Genomic DNA, 16,794 nt, shown 5'->3' on the forward strand with positions numbered 1-16,794 from the left:
CACACAATGTCTTAATGTGGTGTGCGTCTGTGTGTGTATTTGTGTGATGACGTGCGTATTTATGCGTGCTTGTGTGTGTCGGTGCTGGCTACTACTGTACCTGGGCTTTTTGTGCCACATCAAGCACTAACTGGAACTTTTCAGACACAGTCAAATCATCCTTTGACGGTTCCTGCACGAAACAAACCCAAACAAAATCAGCTCATGCCATAAGGCAGGAAATACGACAGGCCACTTCCTGTGGGATCAGGAAGCTAAGAGGAAGTCATGTGAAATGGGAGGCGTCTTACTATAGGATCCGTAATGTCCGGCACAATGCTCCACTGAATCCTCCAACCTCTGAAAAGGGAAGATGTAAAAATGTCAACAACAACAAACAAACAAACTCTAAAAGCAGGACGGGCACCTGCGGATCAATTTCAAATGATCTTACTGTTGAGAGTTCAAATAAAAGAACACACATTTTGGTTGTGCATAAGCAGTTTCTCTTATGTCAGTCACTGACTGTCACGTAATTTGCCCGTGTCAGCTAATATTTTTTAGATTGGTAAATTAGTCTAGCGGCCAGCTATCTACACTTTTAGTAATCGCACCCTTTGATTTTTAAGTCATTCACTCAAAATTAAAAATCGGCATTTGTTTATCTGCAGTCTAGAGGGGGCCGTTAGAATGTTTTGTTTCGCAAAGTGGCAGGGAACAACGTTTTGCTTGGGGTCTCTAAAAAGACTAGGGACGGTTCTGACTGCATGTGTGGGGTCTGCACCCGCCAGCCTCTGTGGTCCCCCATGATGAGTTTATATTTTTGGAAGCCCCCACCCCTATCAAAGTGGCCCATCCCTGCTCTGAATAGATTCTGAGAAAATGAGCTGCACCACATTAAATAGGTAGGTACAGTGTAATTACATGTAAGAGAGTGGCGTATGAATTTATTGATCAAAACTTGGTAAATATGAACTCAACATGTAAAAGTATTGGTCCCTTGTTTCATGAGCTGAAATATAATGTGCACACACACACACACAGTTACTTCTTTAATGTTCCTGTTAGTGAACATTTCTCCTTTGCCAAGATAATCCATCTACACAACCGGTCCAAAGTTTTAGAACACCTTCTCATTCAAGGTTCTCTCTTTATTTTTTTCTACATTGTAGAATAACAGCGAAGACATCAAAACTATGAAAACAACACATATGGATTCATGTAGTAACCAAAAAGTGTTAAATCAAAAATACATTTTATATTTGAGATTCTTCAAATTGCCTTGATGACAGCTTTGCACACTATTGGCATTCCCTCAACCAGCTTCATTAAGTATTCACCTGGAATGCATTTCAATTAACAGGTGTACCTTGTTAAGTTAATTTGTGGAATTTCTTAATGCGTTTGAGTCAATCACACGTAACCAGCATGGCTAATACAGCATTCTGCAGTGATACGCCATCCCATCTGGTTTGGGCTTTGTGGGACTATCATTTTTCTTTTCAACCGGACAATGACCCAACACACCTCCAGGCTGTGTAAGGGCTATTTGACCAAGAAGGAGAGTGATGGAGTGCTGCATCAGATGACCTGGCCTCCACAATCCCCCGACCTCAACCAAAATGAGATGGTTTGGGAGGAGTTGGACTGCAGAGTGGAGGAAAAGCAGCCAACAAGTGCTCAGCATATGTGGGAACTTCTTCAAGACAGTTGGAAAAGCTTTCCAGGAGAAGCTTGTTGAGAGCATGCCAAGAGTGTCAAGTGTCATGTGCAAAGCTGTCAAGGCAAGTGGCGGCTATTTGAAGAATCTCAAATATAAAATATATTTGGATTTGTTTAACACTTTTTTGGGTTACTACATGATTCCATATGGGTTATTTCATAGTTTTGATGTCCTCACTAAAAATAAAGAAAAACCTTTGAATGAGTAGGTGTTCTAAAACTTTTGACCGATAGTGTACCTGACAGGTTGGCATATCAAGAAGCGGATTAATCAGAGTGATCATTACACAGGTGCAACTTGTGCTGGGGGCAATAAAAGGCCACTAAAAACGTGCAGTTTTGTCACACAACACAATGCCACAGATGTCTCAAGTTTAGAGCGAGTGTGCAATTGGCAAGCTGACTGCAGGAATGTCCAACCTGTTGCCAGATAAGATTAAATTAATTCCTCTACCATAAGCCACCTCAAATGTTGTTTTGGAGAATTTGGTAGTACGTCTAACTGGCCTCACAACCGCAGACCACGTGTAACCACACCAGTCCAGGACCTCCACATCACCTGCGGAATCATCTGAGACCAGCCAACCGAACAGCTGATGAAACTGGGTTTGCACCTTAAACTTTCTGCACAAACTGTCAGAAACCTTCTCAGGGAAGCTCATCTGTATGCTCGTCGTCCTCACCAGGTTCTTGACCTGGGCGTCGTAACCAACTTCATTGGGGAAATTCTCACCTTAAATGGCCACTGGCACGCTGGAGAAGTGTGCTCTACACGGATCAATCTCGGTTTCAACTGTACCGGGCAGACAGCGTGTATTGCGGCATGTTGACGAGTGATTTGCTGATGTCAACACTGAACTGAGTGCGCCATGGTGGCGGTAGGGTTATGGTATAAGCTACGGACAACGAACACAATTGCATTTTACATATTACCCATTGAGCACGTTTGGGATGCTCTGGATCGACGTATACGACAGCGTGTCTAAGGTCCCGACAATATCCAGCAACTTCGCACAGCCATTGAAGAGGAGTGGGACAGCATTGCACAGTCGTCAGTCTGATCAACTCTATGCGACAGAGCTGTGTCACCCACAATGAGGCAAATGGTGGTCACACCAGATACCGTCTGGTTTTCTGATCCACGCCCCTACTTTTCTTTCTTAAAAAAAGGTCTCTCTGACCAACAGAGGCATATCTGCATTTCCAGTCATGTGAAATCCATAGATTAGGGCTTGATTGATTTAAATTGACTGATTTCCTGAGAAGAACTGTAAAATCTTTGAAATTGTTGCATGTTTGCATTCACACCGTTCCATGTCCTTTCCTACAGCTCAGCTAAAAAAAAAAAACACTCCAAATAAGCTCCATTCATTAAAATCACAATTTAACCAACACCCATCTATTTTTGTGACTACCTGGACCTAACCAATTGGTTTTTAAGAAACCAAACCATATGGATTTGAATGGAAACTATTTGTTTAAACATGAAAAAGGTGAATGGAAGAAGCAAACCATTTCCAAATGGGCTACATGTCACATTAAACAGCATATAAACACTCTAAATAGGCCAGGAGCCAGACAGGGAGCCTAAGGAACGAAAAATAATTATTTAGGGCTATATTATTTCAAGGCTATAGACTACAAAGAAATACATTGTGAAGCATTTGCGAGTGCTACACAATAGGCTGGTAGGGACATTAAGCCCTCAGCATTCCGTTGCGTTACATCAGTACAGTCTATAAAATTGTGATATACTAAGTATTAAATTCAATTAAAAAAAAAAAAAAAAGTGCCTTTGAATTCATTTTTATAATACATTTTTAGAAATCCGAGTTTGGCCAGTCTGGGGCTTCAGGCTTACGTGACGGTACATGGAGAACCGGCCAGGAGCAGAGAATATCCCCTCACTTGCAGAGTCACTGGGGATGATAAACACCCTTTTGGCGAATCTTTTCAGGCTGTGCAGAGATGCAGAGTTGGTTTTTATTTATTTTTCTATATGTAGGTCTAAAAAGGTTTTTAGGCTAAATAACCCAATCAAAACAGAAAGCTCCTTGAACGTGGGAATATGCCAGGCCTATTGTATAGATCATAGAACAAAACATTTACGAAACGTTTAAGAGATTTAGATGTGTTATAAATACTTTGCTACAACTTCGTTATATATCCACCTTAGTTGTGGACACTACATCACTGCACTCCCTTCCCTTGGTCCTCATCTTTATAAAAGTCACCTCGATTTAGCACCTGTGTGTTTTATCAGTTTATGAAAATACTTAGTGAACTCCATGACAGTGTAGCTGAGGCAGCACACGAGTAGACCACAGATGCATGCTGGGCCAGGCATGCCCTGAGTTCGTGAAGTGAGTGCTACCGGAACAAAATTGGAGCGGATGAGAAGTCCGACGCTCCAGTCTTTGGGAATTTGGGCACGCTCCGCTCGAGCTCCACTCACATACTCTGGTTCAGTGTAGTTGGATCACTCAGCGTCATCAATACATGACAATGTAATATCAATGTGTGTGTGTGTGTGTGTGTATGCATGTCTCACTTAGCAATGAGGTAATTCAAGGAGAGCCTCAGGATGGCCAAGAAGAGGAGCATGGGGATGGCCCAGCCATGCCACGCAGCATTCATGTAGATCTGAGACCGGAGGAAACAAATGGCATTCGTCATTTCATCCAGCACTTAGCCTGCATCCTATTTCTCGCAATCACTAGATGTAATATACAAGTCTTCCAAATGACAAGCACTACTGAATATAGTGGGAGATCTGGGACATCGAATGAGAGGAAGTTGAAGAGACAAACAGAAGAGACATTTGGTCAATGTCCATCTCTGTGGAATAGCATGTGTCAAAGTCGAGAGAAGGGTTTCCAGTAGTCAAACTCCTACAGTTACATATTAGTTTCCTTACACTGAAAGCAGTCTAGGGACATGGTATGACAGCGATCCATGCTTTGGTTTTGTTCATCCGTCACCAAATGACAACTTTTTATATTTGTGGCACAAATCCAATGCAAGTCAACGATACTAAATCATCCTAAAAGTTACTCAAATGAATTGTGTAGCACAATAAAGTTACTTCTAGATGATTTGGACATGACTCGCATATCTTAAAAAAAAAAAAAGACAGATAGGAGCAGTTGTACTCACTATGAAGGAAATAGCTGAGGTGTACACGGAGTGCCAGTTGGATAAGGCTGAGAGGTTCCTCATGAAGTTAGTGACAGGTCTGGCTCCTCGCTCTGGGGAAAATACAAACTCAGTCATCAACTTGTCACATTACAATATCTGACAGCAGTAGCTCAACGGCAGAAGGTGTGACTGTTCTGAGTGGGAATTCATCTATAAATACTCACTGAGTCGCCTCATGTTCTCTGTTAGCCTGGAGAGAGGGACACACAAAACTGTAGATGTTACAACAGGAATTTTAGCATGCACTTTACACAGACACCACACAGTGGGGGAGCACAATCCTCAAACGTCTACTAAAAGAGCGAAATGTTCCTGCGGAGGTAGCAACACCTCAACCCACTGATCATTCTGTTTATGAGTCACACAGAGGCAAGGAGGAGAGGAAAGAATGAAGAGCTCAATCCATTTCTCTAGGTTCTCTCCACAAAAGGTCTGCTACAATACATACTTTATTTCTAGAGCTTTCCACCTGTGCTGCCAACTTTTATCCAATCCGTGTGCACTTCAAACCGTGTACGTACGTGTGTGTTTACAGTACTCGTCTGCCTACGGTCACAGCAGCCAATGACCTGAAGGATGAGTAAACCCTGTACAATCTGATCTGTGCTGAGCAGCAAAATGAGCCAAGTCCTAGACTGAACCCAGCTAGCTTAAAGTGGAGCATAATGTATGAGTTGCATCTAGACAGTGATCTAAGATCAGTGAGGAATTTAGGTTAGAATTGGGGGATAGTGAAGCTGATCCTAAATCAGTGCCCGGGGGCAATGTCTATAGCCTCAGTCAATGGCTGCAGGGAGTGTGGTAGTGTGGTCGAGCCACCACCAGAGGGCACAGACACTGTATTCAGTGATGTGCAACATATAGAGAAGGTCCAGAGATTGAGAGTGTGTATAGGATTCACATCACTACTGTTAAGGTTGGGGTGAAAGACTACTGTTTCTGTGAGTGGTAGAGTACTGGCCATGTGGGGTGCAACAAATTCACCATGTTCCGATAGACTACTACAACGCAGCCTCTCAATGTGATTGCCGTTTTCACCACCTCATTCAGTACTCACCTTTTAGAACATAGAAATACATTTACAAGAACAGACATTCCAATTTAAACCAATAATCCATGATGGGGAGGACCCATTCATTCTATTGTATTTCTAGGATTTTGACAACCCATCGTATGAGCACAACGACACACCTTTTAGCGCTTAGCGGTTCCTCAGCCTCCACAGTGTTCTCCTCCGGGACGAAGCGGAAGTCTTCGATGTAGACCCCCAACCTGTCATAGAGCCACCTCCACGCCCGCAAGTACAGGGTCTCCCCCTGCGGCGGCTTCTCTTTGTCTGGAGGGGGCAGAGTTGAAGGTCACGGTCTCAATAGGCTTCTTTATTTGTTAGTGGGCGCTTCACATTACTGCACACGAAGAGGACGCATGTCTGTTCTTTTTGTCTTTCATCTCGTCACTGAACATGAATAAAATGCACATTCGAAAGACAGGGAACGAGGGAGAGCGAGGACAAGACAGACACAGGAAGAGAGGTTTACAGGCAGCGCAGGTTTATAATTAGTACAATGAAGGTGCCTCCCTGTCGGTTTGGAGTTTCTGTGACCAAGGGCAACTACCTACCTGAAGCCGTTTATTAAATGAAGACGGGTAGAGAAGGAGATACAGGTCTGTAGATCGCCCTGTTAAGACGCTGGTTTAATTTAGAGTTAATACCAAAGACCCATTAACCTAAATTACACACTGAGCTCCTTGTGTGTCTCGTACAGAAACACAAATTCAAGTACGCACATTCTACATTTGGCGAGGCTGCTCTAACTAACACCATGGGCCTGTTTGGCCTAGATTAAACCTAGCCCATTTCCTACAATAAAACCCTCGCCAGTGTCACCAGCGCCTGAAGCTACTAGACAAACTGGTTTTGGAACCCTAAAACAGTGATCAGGAAGCCTAAAATAAAACCCTTACCAGTGTCACCAGCGCCTGAAGCTACTTGACAAACTGGTTCTGAAACCCTAAAACAGTGATCAGGAACCCTAAAATAAAACCCTTACCAGTGTCACCAGCGCCTGAAGCTACTTGACAAACTGGTTCTGGAACCCTAAAAGAATCAAGATTTTTGCTTTTACAAAAGATACTTCTACAAAAGATACTTCTTTCTTCCAGCCTGCTGGCAGATAGGCTGCCTGCCAGTAATCTGTGCTCCACACACACACTAAAACATATATCTGGTAAACAGGATGTTTTTAGCACCCAGAATGTGTTCTGCACTAAACACTGCTATTAAAGCTGCTCGTCCTTACGGTTGGGTTAGAGTTTTAAAATGAATGGGGAAATGGATCCTTTTTGAAGAAATTGTTTTGATATGAGAACACACACACACACACATTAACTTTGATGAAAAATAGGTATTCTGCATTGTCTCAAGTGATTCAAGATCCTTTGTGAGTGTGTTTGTCAATATGTGAAATCCCCCATGGAGAAAATAGATTCTCCATCATTCTGAATCCCCCCCCTCCCACATATAGGGTTATTACAGTCTTCCCACAGTCCCTATAGAGTCACAGGAAACGTCGGTCCCCTGTTCTTTTCCAGTCAGGTCTACAGCCCCACCGGGCTATCACTGGCTTCAACCAGACTCCTGAATGCCTTCCCACAGTCCCTGGCTGCCCTGTAGTCCTACAAACCCTTTTATTTCACTGATGGGAGTTACTGCTGTTTCTGACAAAGGTTTCTTCTGACCCAAGGCTCGTTAAATACGGAAACTGGCATCTTATTTAAGATCTTTACAGATCTGGGATCAGTGTGAGCAGTATCAATCTGGTCTCTTCAATCCATAAACCGTACAGATAGGGGGGCGGTTTTTGGGGTTTACTATCAGCGGTCATAGGCGTTACACCATCATCCACTTTCTGCCTTGCTTACCTGCGTCTTTGCCATTGGCAGCAGGCGTTGGAGACGGGGGTTTACGGGCAGGCTGTGGCGGCGAGTCTTCCAACCTGATAGAAGTATAGGGGAAAAAAAGGAGAAAAAAATAGAAAAAGATTGTTTGTTTACAAACAAAACTCATTCAAGTACACCCTTCATGGGATTTATGCCGCCTCTAAATGTTGGTTATTTGATGTATAATGCATCATGCCCTCTATGCCCTTGTAGACCTTACTGTAAGGACAAGGAGACATTCCACACAGAAGACAGACAGACCGAGAGACACACCGAGAGACAGACAGAGAGGGATGTAACTATCTCCAAGTGAGCAACACTTAGAGAATGAGATGACACACATTATGTTCCCCTCGCTCTCTCCATCACCGACCTGGATTTTAGAACCTCGTTCATTCTCAGTTCGAGGTCGAGCCTCTTCCCCCTCTCCCTCTCCAGCTCTTCCTTTATCTTCTCCACATTTGTTTCCTCTCGTAGCTTCCTCAACTCCTCTTCTGAAAAACAACACATTAAATGACTGGTATCATGATGACAATGAGGATTATCACCACATTTGTTTACCCCTGTTAAGCCACAGACAGACGAACACAATTTCCATTTGTTCAAAATCTGGTTTTGCAAAACCTTTGAGATGATCTGGATCATATTGTCACATCTTTACAAGGGGCCGTTTCAGAACAACAGTGTTATTCTGGTAGCTTCTGAGCTGTGATTACATTTCAACCTCTGCAGACGGCAGTACAGAATGATAATCATGGGATGAGATTGTGATCCTCTTACATTGTCCCACTTGGCTCCTTTCACTGCTATGCTATGTATCCTGAGCCGAGCCACTGCGATGCTAAGAGGCTGGTCACTAGTCACAATACACAGCTGACAGAACACTCCGGTAATTGTTTCACTAACGTCCCGTTTCTTTCTCGTTTCCTCTTTTCCTCGCTTCCTCTTTCAGTCTCTCTGATCCTATTCTTTCTTACTGACCTCTTTCCCTCCCTCCCTCCCCTCCCTCCTCGCCTGGCTGACTCCAGTAGTGTCAGGTGTCATCAGGTGACCGGGCAGACCATGACTCCTCTCAGCCCCATGCCGGAGCTCAGCCCTGTGTTCATGCTCACACAACCAGAGTCTCATTAATACTGGAAGAGAGAGGGCAGCTCCTCTCACAAAGACTGGAGGCACATGGTTGATGAACATGGCACATTAACAGATACCAAAAGTGACGCCAGATTCAAATCTTTGCAAAGTGACTGCAACACACACACACACAAAAAAGAAACGTACTCTCACTGTCAACTGCGTTTATTTCAGCAAACTTAACATGTGTAAACATTTGAATGAACATAAGATTCAACAACTGAGACAAGCTGAAGAAGTTCCACAGACATGTGACTAACAGAAATGGAATAATGTGTCCTTGAACAAAAAGGGGGGAGGGGTCAAATATCAAAAGTAACCGTCAGTATCTGGTGTGGCCACCAGCTGCATTAAGTACTGCAGTGCATCTTCTCATGGACTGCACCAGATTTGGCAGTTCTTGCTGTGAGATGTTAACCCCCTCTTCCACCAAGGCACCTGCAAGTTCCCTGATATTTCTGGGGGGGAACGACCCTAGCCCTCACCCTCCGATCCAACAGGTCCCAGACATGCTCGATGGGATTGAGATCCGGGCTCTTTGCCGGCCATGGCAGAACACTGACATTCCTGTCATGAAGGAAATCACGCCCAGAACGAGCAGTATGGCTTGTGACAGGGTCATGTCAGGATGAGCCTGCAGGAAGGGTACCACAAGGGAGGAGGAGGTCTTCCCTGTAACACACAGCGTTGAGATTGCCTGCAATGACAAGCTCAGTCCGATGATACTGTGACACACAGCTCCAGACCACGAAGGACCCCCCACCTCCAAATAAATCCCGCTCCAAAGTACAGGCCTCTGTGTAAGGCTCATTCCTCCGACAATAAACACACAACGTGGTCTGCAAATGTGAGGACGATCAGCTGTCCGTCCTGTCTCCCTGAAGCGCTGTCTTAGGCGTCACACAGTACGGACATTGCAATGTCTTTCCCTGGCCACATCTGCAGATCTCATGCCTCCTTGCAGCATGCCTAAGGCATGTTAACGCAGATGAGCAGGTGCCCTGGGCATATTTCTTTTGGTGTTTTTCAGAGTCAATAGAAAGGCCTCTTTAGTGTCCTAAGTTTTCATAACTGTGACCTTAATTGCCTACCGTCTGTAAGCTGTTAGTGTCTTAACAACTGTTCCGCAGGTGCATGTTCATTAACTGTTCATGGTTCATTGAACAAGCATGGGAAACAGTGTTTAAACTCCTTACAATTAAGATCTGTGAAGTTATTTGGATTTTTATGAATTAAGACAGGGTCCTGAAAAAAAGGGACGTTTCTTTTTTTGCTGAGTTTACACACACACACACCACACAAGCAACAGTATTCATTCCCCTTGGCAATTTTTCCTATTTTGTTGCATAAGAACCCGTCATTTAAATAGATTTTTATTTGGAATTCATGTATTGCACATACACCTAACCAATTTGGACAATTTTGTGTAATGATTTGTTTTTAACCCCCCTATTAAAAAAAATGGAAAAGTGGTGTGTGCACATGTATTCACCCACTTTGCTATGAAGCCCCTAAATAAGATCTGGTGCAACCAATTACTTTCAGAAGTTAGACCATTATTGAAATAAAGTCCACCTGTACACAATCTAAGTGTCACATGATATCAGTATATATATATATATATATATATATATATATACACACATACGAGAGACTGAATTTTTTCCCATTCCTCCTTGCAAAACAGCTCGAGCTCAGTGAGGTTGGATGGAGAGCATTTGTGAACAGCAGTTTTCAGTTCTTTCCACAGATTCTCGATTGGATTCAGGTCTGGACTTTGACTTGGCCATTCTAACACCTGGATATGTTTATTTTTGAACCATTCCATTGTAGATTTTGCTTTATGTTTTAGATCATTGTCTTGTTGGAAGACAAATCTCCGTCCCAGTCTCAGGTCTTTTGCAGACTCCATCAGGTTTTCTTCCAGAATGGTCCTGTATTTGGCTCCATCCATCTTCCCTTCAATTTTAACCATCTTCCCTGTCCCTGCTGAAGAAAAGCAGGCCCAAACCATGATGCTGCCACCACCATGTTTGACAGTGGGGATGGTGTGTTCAGCTGTGTTGCTTTTACGCCAAACATAACATTTTGCATTGTTGCCAAAAAGTTCAATTTCGGTTTCATCTGACCAGAGCACTTTCTTCCACATGTTTGGTGTGTCTCCCAGGTGGCTTGTGGCAAACTTTAAACACTTTTTATGGATATCTTTAAGAAATGGCTTTCTTCTTGCCACTCTTCCATAAAAAGGCCAGATTTGTGCAATATACGACTGATTGTTGTCCTATGGACAGAGTCTCCCACCTCAGCTGTAGATCTCTGCAGTTCATCCAGAGTGATCATGGGCCTCTTGGCTGCATCTCTGATCAGTCTTCTCCTTGTATGAGCTGAAAGTTTAGAGGGACGGCCAGGTCTTGGTAGATTTGCAGTGGTCCGATACTCCTTCCATTTCAATATTATCGCTTGCACAGTGCTCCTTGGGATGTTTAAAGCTTGGGAAATCTTTTTGTATCCAAATCCGGCTTTAAACTTCTTCACAACAGTATCTCGGACCTGCCTGGTGTGTTCCTTGTTCTTCATGATGCTCTCTGCGCTTTTAACGGATCTCTGAGACTATCACAGTGCAGGTGCATTTATACGGAGACTTGATTACACACAGGTGGATTGTATTTATCATCATTAGTCATTTAGGTCAACATTGGATCATTCAGAGATCCTCACTGAACTTCTGGAGAGAGTTTGCTGCACTGAAAGTAAAGGGGCTGAATAATTTTGCACGCCCAATTTGTCAGTTTTTGATTTGTTAAAAAAGTTTGAAATATCCAATAAATGTCGTTCCACTTCATGATTGTGTCCCACTTGTTGTTGATTCTTCACACAAAAATACAGTTTTATATCTTTATGTTTGAAGCCTGAAATGTGGCAAAAGGTCGCAAAGTTCAAGGGGGCCGAATACTTTCGCAAGGCTTTGTATGTATGTATGTATGTATGTATGTATGTATGTATGTATGTATGTATGTATGTATGTATGTATGTATGTATGTATGTATGTATGTATGTATGTATGTATGTATGTATGTATGTATGTATATGTGTATATGTGTATATGTGTATATGTATATATGTATATATGTATACAAAATATATATATATATAAAAAAAACACACACCTGTTCTGAAAGGCCCCAGAGTCTGCAATACCACTAAGCAAGCGGCACCAGCAAGCAAGCGGCACCAGCAAGCAAGCGGCACCAGCAAGCAAGCGGCACCAGCAAGCAAGCGGCACCAACAAGCAAGCGGCACCAGCAAGCAAGCGGCACCAACAAGCAAGCGGCACCATGAAGACCAAGGAGTGGCAGGCAGCCTAGTGGTTAGAGCGTTGGACAAGTAACCGAAAGTTTGCAAGATAGAATCCCCGAGCTGACAAGTTAAAATGTGTCGTTCTGCCCCTGAACAAGACAGTTAACCCACTGTTCCTAGGCCGTCATTGAACATAAGAATTATTGCCTAGTTAAAGGTAAAATAATAATAACATTTAAAAAAGGAGCTCTCCAAACAGGTCAGGGAAAAAGTTAAGGATAAGTACAGATCAGGGTTGGGTTATAAAAAATAAAATATAATTGGAACTTTGAACATCCCATTAAAGGACCATTATAAAAAAAATTGAAAGAATATGGCACCACAACAAACCTGCCAAGAGAGGACAGCCCACCTATTAAAAATAAATAAATAAATAAACAACATTTAAAAAAAACTCAGACATTGGAGGGCATTAATCAGAGAGTAAACAAAGAGACCAAAGATAAGCCTGAATGAGCTTCAAAGCTCCACAGCAGAGATTGGAGTATCTGTCCATAGGACCACTAAGCTGTACACTTCACAGAGCTGGGCTTTATGGAAGAGTGGCCAGAAAAAAGCCATTGCTTAAAGAAACAAATAAGCAAACATGTTTGGTGTTCACCAAAAGGCATGTGGGAGATCCCAAACATATGGAAGAAGGTACTCTGGTCAGATGAGACAAAAATGGAGCCTTTTGGCCATCAAGGAAAATGCTATGTCTGGCGCAAACCCAACGCCTCTTATCACCCCAAGAACACCATCCACACACGGTGATGGCAGCATCATGCTGTGGGGATGTTTTTCCATTGGCAGGGACTAGGAAACTGGTCAGAATTGACGGAATGATGGATGGCGCTAAATACAGGGAAATTCTTGAGGGATACCTGTTTGTCTTCCAGAGATTTGAGACTGGGACAGAGGTTTATCTTCCAGCAGGACAATGACCCTAAGCATACTGCTAAAGCAACACGAGTGGTTTAAGGGGAAACATTTAAATGTGTTGGAATGGCCTAGTCAGAGCCCAGACCTCAATCCAATTGAGAATCTGTCGTATGACTTAAAGATTGCTGTACACCAGCGGAACCTATCCAACTTGAAGGAGCTGGAGCAGTTTTGCCTTGAAGAATGGTCAACAATCCCAGGGGCTAGATGTACCAAGCTTAAAGAGACATACCTCAAGAGACTTGCATCTGTAATTGCTGCAAAAGGTGGCTCTACAAACTATTGACTTGAATAGTTATGACCGCTCAAGTTCTGTTTTTTTGACTTATTTCTGGTTTGTTTCACAGTAAAAAATATTCTGCATCATCAAAGTGGTAGACATGTTGTTTAAATCAAATGATACAACCTGTAATTAAAATATATTTTTGTAAGGCAACAAAATAGGAAAAATTCCAAGGGGGTGAATACTTTCACAGCCACTGTATATAGGATACAACCATAAAGGAACATATTATATATGTAGTAACAAAAAGTGTTAAACAAATCAAAAAATGTTTTATATTCTTCAAAGTAGCCACCCTTTGCCTTCACAGCTTTGCAAATTCTAGGCATTCTCTCAACCAGCTTCACCTGGAAGGCTTTTCCAACAGTCTTGAAGTAGATCCCACATACACTGAGCACTTGTTGGCAGCTTTGAATTCCCTCTGCAGTCCAACTCATCCCAAACCACCTCAATTGGGTTGAGGTCAGGTGATTGTGGAGGCCAGGTCACGCTTCCTCTTTGTCAAATAGCCATTACCCAGCCTTGGAGGTGTGTTTTGGGTTATTGTCCTGTTGAAAAACAAATGATAATGGGACTAAGCGCAAACCAGATGGGATGGTGTAGTACTGCAGAATGCTGGTTAAGTGTGCCTTGAATTCTAAATAAAATCATAGCAAAACACCACCACACTTCCTCCACCATGCTTCTTGGCAGCAATTCGACCATGAAGCCCTGATTCACAGTCTCACAGTTGATGTTGAGATCTGTCTGGCACTTGAACTCTGAAGCATTTATTTGGGCTACAATTTCCTAAGCTGGTAACTTATCATCTGCAGCAATAGTAACTCTGGGTCTTCCTTTCCTTAGGCGGTCCTCATGAGAGCCATTATCATCACAGCGCCTGGTTTTTGCGACTGCACTTGAAGAATTTATGAAAGTTCTTGAAATGTTGACCTTGTTGAAATGTTGAACTTCATGTCTTAAAGTCACAACGGACTGTCATTTCTTTTTGGTTATTTGAGCTGTTCTTGCCATAATATGGGCTTGGTCTTTCTGTATACCCCCCCCCCCACCTACCTACCATGTCACAACTGATTATCTCAAACGCATTAAGGTAAGAAATTCCACAAATTAACTTTTAGCAAGGCACAACTGTTAATTGAAATGCATTCCAGGTGACTACCTCATGAAGCTGGTTGAGAGAATGCCCAGTGTGCAAAGCTGTCAAGGCAAAGGGTGGCTACTTTGATGAATCTCAAATCTAAAATATTTAGATAAGATTTTTTTTTTTTTTACACTTTGTGGTTACTACATGATTCCATGTGTTATTTCATAGTTTTGATGTCTTCACTATTATTCTACAACGTAGAAGCCACAATCAATTTGAAATATTAAAGCCGATCCACCCCACCCAACAAAACAAAAGGAAACAAAAAAAAGACTGGAGCAGAGGATGAGATGAGTCGAGTCCTACTGTTTTCAACTGAGTTGTCAGTTGGAAAACAATAGAAGCCAAACTCTGGTCAGGAGCAACAAAGCAAAGTGAGGAGATCCACCGCCCTTATACAAATGGTAAGGAATGGTAGGGTAAACACTGCCATACTGTAGATCAGTGCTGAGGTGCGGGGTTGTCAAATGTATTATCAGTGATAAAAATAGATGGGTAAACTCTGACCGCCGTTCACAGTGAGTGAAGTAAAGTGCCTATATAGTCAATGCATTTTTTTCCCTTCGGCAAAAGGTGGGTAAAAGCTTAAGCAAAAAAAAAAAAAGAAAAAGGTAAACACTGTTGTTGTGCGTAGGTTCACCGCTCAGGGTACTTATTTTCTATGGGAATGTCAATTACAGTAAATGAACACAGCTCAACAGCCAGTGGAACTAACATCCATTATAAATGACTACCCACACCATATCACAACACTCGTCTCCATTCAACTACAAGGGTATAATGTCCTGTCGCACACACCAGTCATAACTCAGAGGCTGACCTAATGCTATAAGCTACATACAAATTACTGCACCCACATGACATGCGTCCATATAGATATTGGCGTTACTTTACCCCACAGCCTTCGATCAGTCTTTCTCCTAAACATTAATAGTGCTGTTCCAAAAGAAAACGTGCTGCTACTAACGTCCCATCTTATTCCGAGTCGCCTATGTACTGAAGCAACCTTACACAGCAACCCCGCTAGCCTGTACAGTGTGATTAGACAGACCTGTCACCAGGATCACTGACTCCAAAGCAGCACAGACACCAGGGGTCAAAATCAAAACAGAGAAGGACAAAAGAGAGGGTGAGAGAGGGGAAAAAAAAGGAACAGATCAATAGATTTCTGTCCGCCCGGTGAGTGCATGTTGAGAGAAGAGAAAGAGGGGGGGGTTGACAAAAAGAGGTTGAGAGGGCAAAAGAGACGCTGCTACTCCCCCCTGTAGGGCTGCATGTATAATTCACAGACTGTTTCCTCTACCACCATCTCCCTAATTATCTAACATAGGAGATTTATACTACAGCAGTGTCACACTTCTCTCTCTCTCTATCGCTCTCATTTCTACCTGTTAACCCTCATCAAATATGTATCAGTCCCCCACGCTACCCCCTACCTGCTAGCACAGCCACAAGCAGAGTATCGAAGTTCTCTCTGAGCTGGAGGATACAGAACATAGAAATAGAATTCATTCCATTTCTAGGATATAGAACCCAGACGACATATGAGCTATGTCTTTTCCTCCAATCCCCATACATTCCCCGCCCTCCCTTCACCTCTCTTCCTCCCTCCTTGTACAGATCTCTTCTCCCTCCCTCCCTCCTTGTATAGATCTTTTACTCCCTTTCTCTGTCCCTCAATCCAGTTAATGATGGCCTCCAGACAGGTAGAATGGAATATCTCATTGTGTTCTGTCAGTGTATGAATAAAAGTACCCGTCTGGGTGGAAAGCTCATATGTCTTGCAGAAAAAAAAACGGCACGCCTCGTCATCCTACAGATACCATCTGGTATGAATGAACACGGCAGAGTTGGCTGAAGCACTGACAGAATGGCCCACCTGACTATAGCTCTACTGTATACTCCAGTACTACAGGGGAGTATCTAAAAACAAGCCCACTTACTTAGTAGCTAGTACAACTCCGCTTCAATTCGGCTTATCATGCAAGTTACTACAGTACTTTAACAATGGGAGTTTGCTTTATTTGACCTCTACCCCACTTTGTATGTGTAAACGTGTATTTATGTAAACGTCTGTGTGTCCTATAGGGTAAAGGTTCTATGTCAGCCCTGCTAG

General features: G+C 42.9%; 1 protein-coding gene across 5 annotated transcripts in view; it reads right to left on the reverse strand.

Moving 5' to 3' along the window:
- Positions 1-16,794, reverse strand: part of gramd4a (GRAM domain containing 4a) — a 66,292-nt gene that overhangs the window by 7,154 nt on the left and 42,344 nt on the right. For all 5 annotated transcript variants that reach the window (XM_021563382.2, XM_021563381.2, XM_021563380.2 and 2 more), the window contains 8 exons: positions 8,213-8,333; positions 7,822-7,895; positions 6,091-6,235; positions 5,064-5,089; positions 4,858-4,949; positions 4,253-4,344; positions 291-339; positions 101-172 (listed from right to left, as the gene is read on the reverse strand). In XM_021563382.2, the coding sequence (XP_021419057.1) occupies positions 101-172; positions 291-339; positions 4,253-4,344; positions 4,858-4,949; positions 5,064-5,089; positions 6,091-6,235; positions 7,822-7,895; positions 8,213-8,333 (671 nt within the window). The remainder of the gene's footprint in view (positions 1-100; positions 173-290; positions 340-4,252; positions 4,345-4,857; positions 4,950-5,063; positions 5,090-6,090; positions 6,236-7,821; positions 7,896-8,212; positions 8,334-16,794) is intronic.

This window comes from Oncorhynchus mykiss, chromosome 15 (genome assembly GCF_013265735.2).
Source record: "Oncorhynchus mykiss isolate Arlee chromosome 15, USDA_OmykA_1.1, whole genome shotgun sequence".
Classification (NCBI taxonomy): Eukaryota; Metazoa; Chordata; class Actinopteri; order Salmoniformes; family Salmonidae; genus Oncorhynchus; species Oncorhynchus mykiss.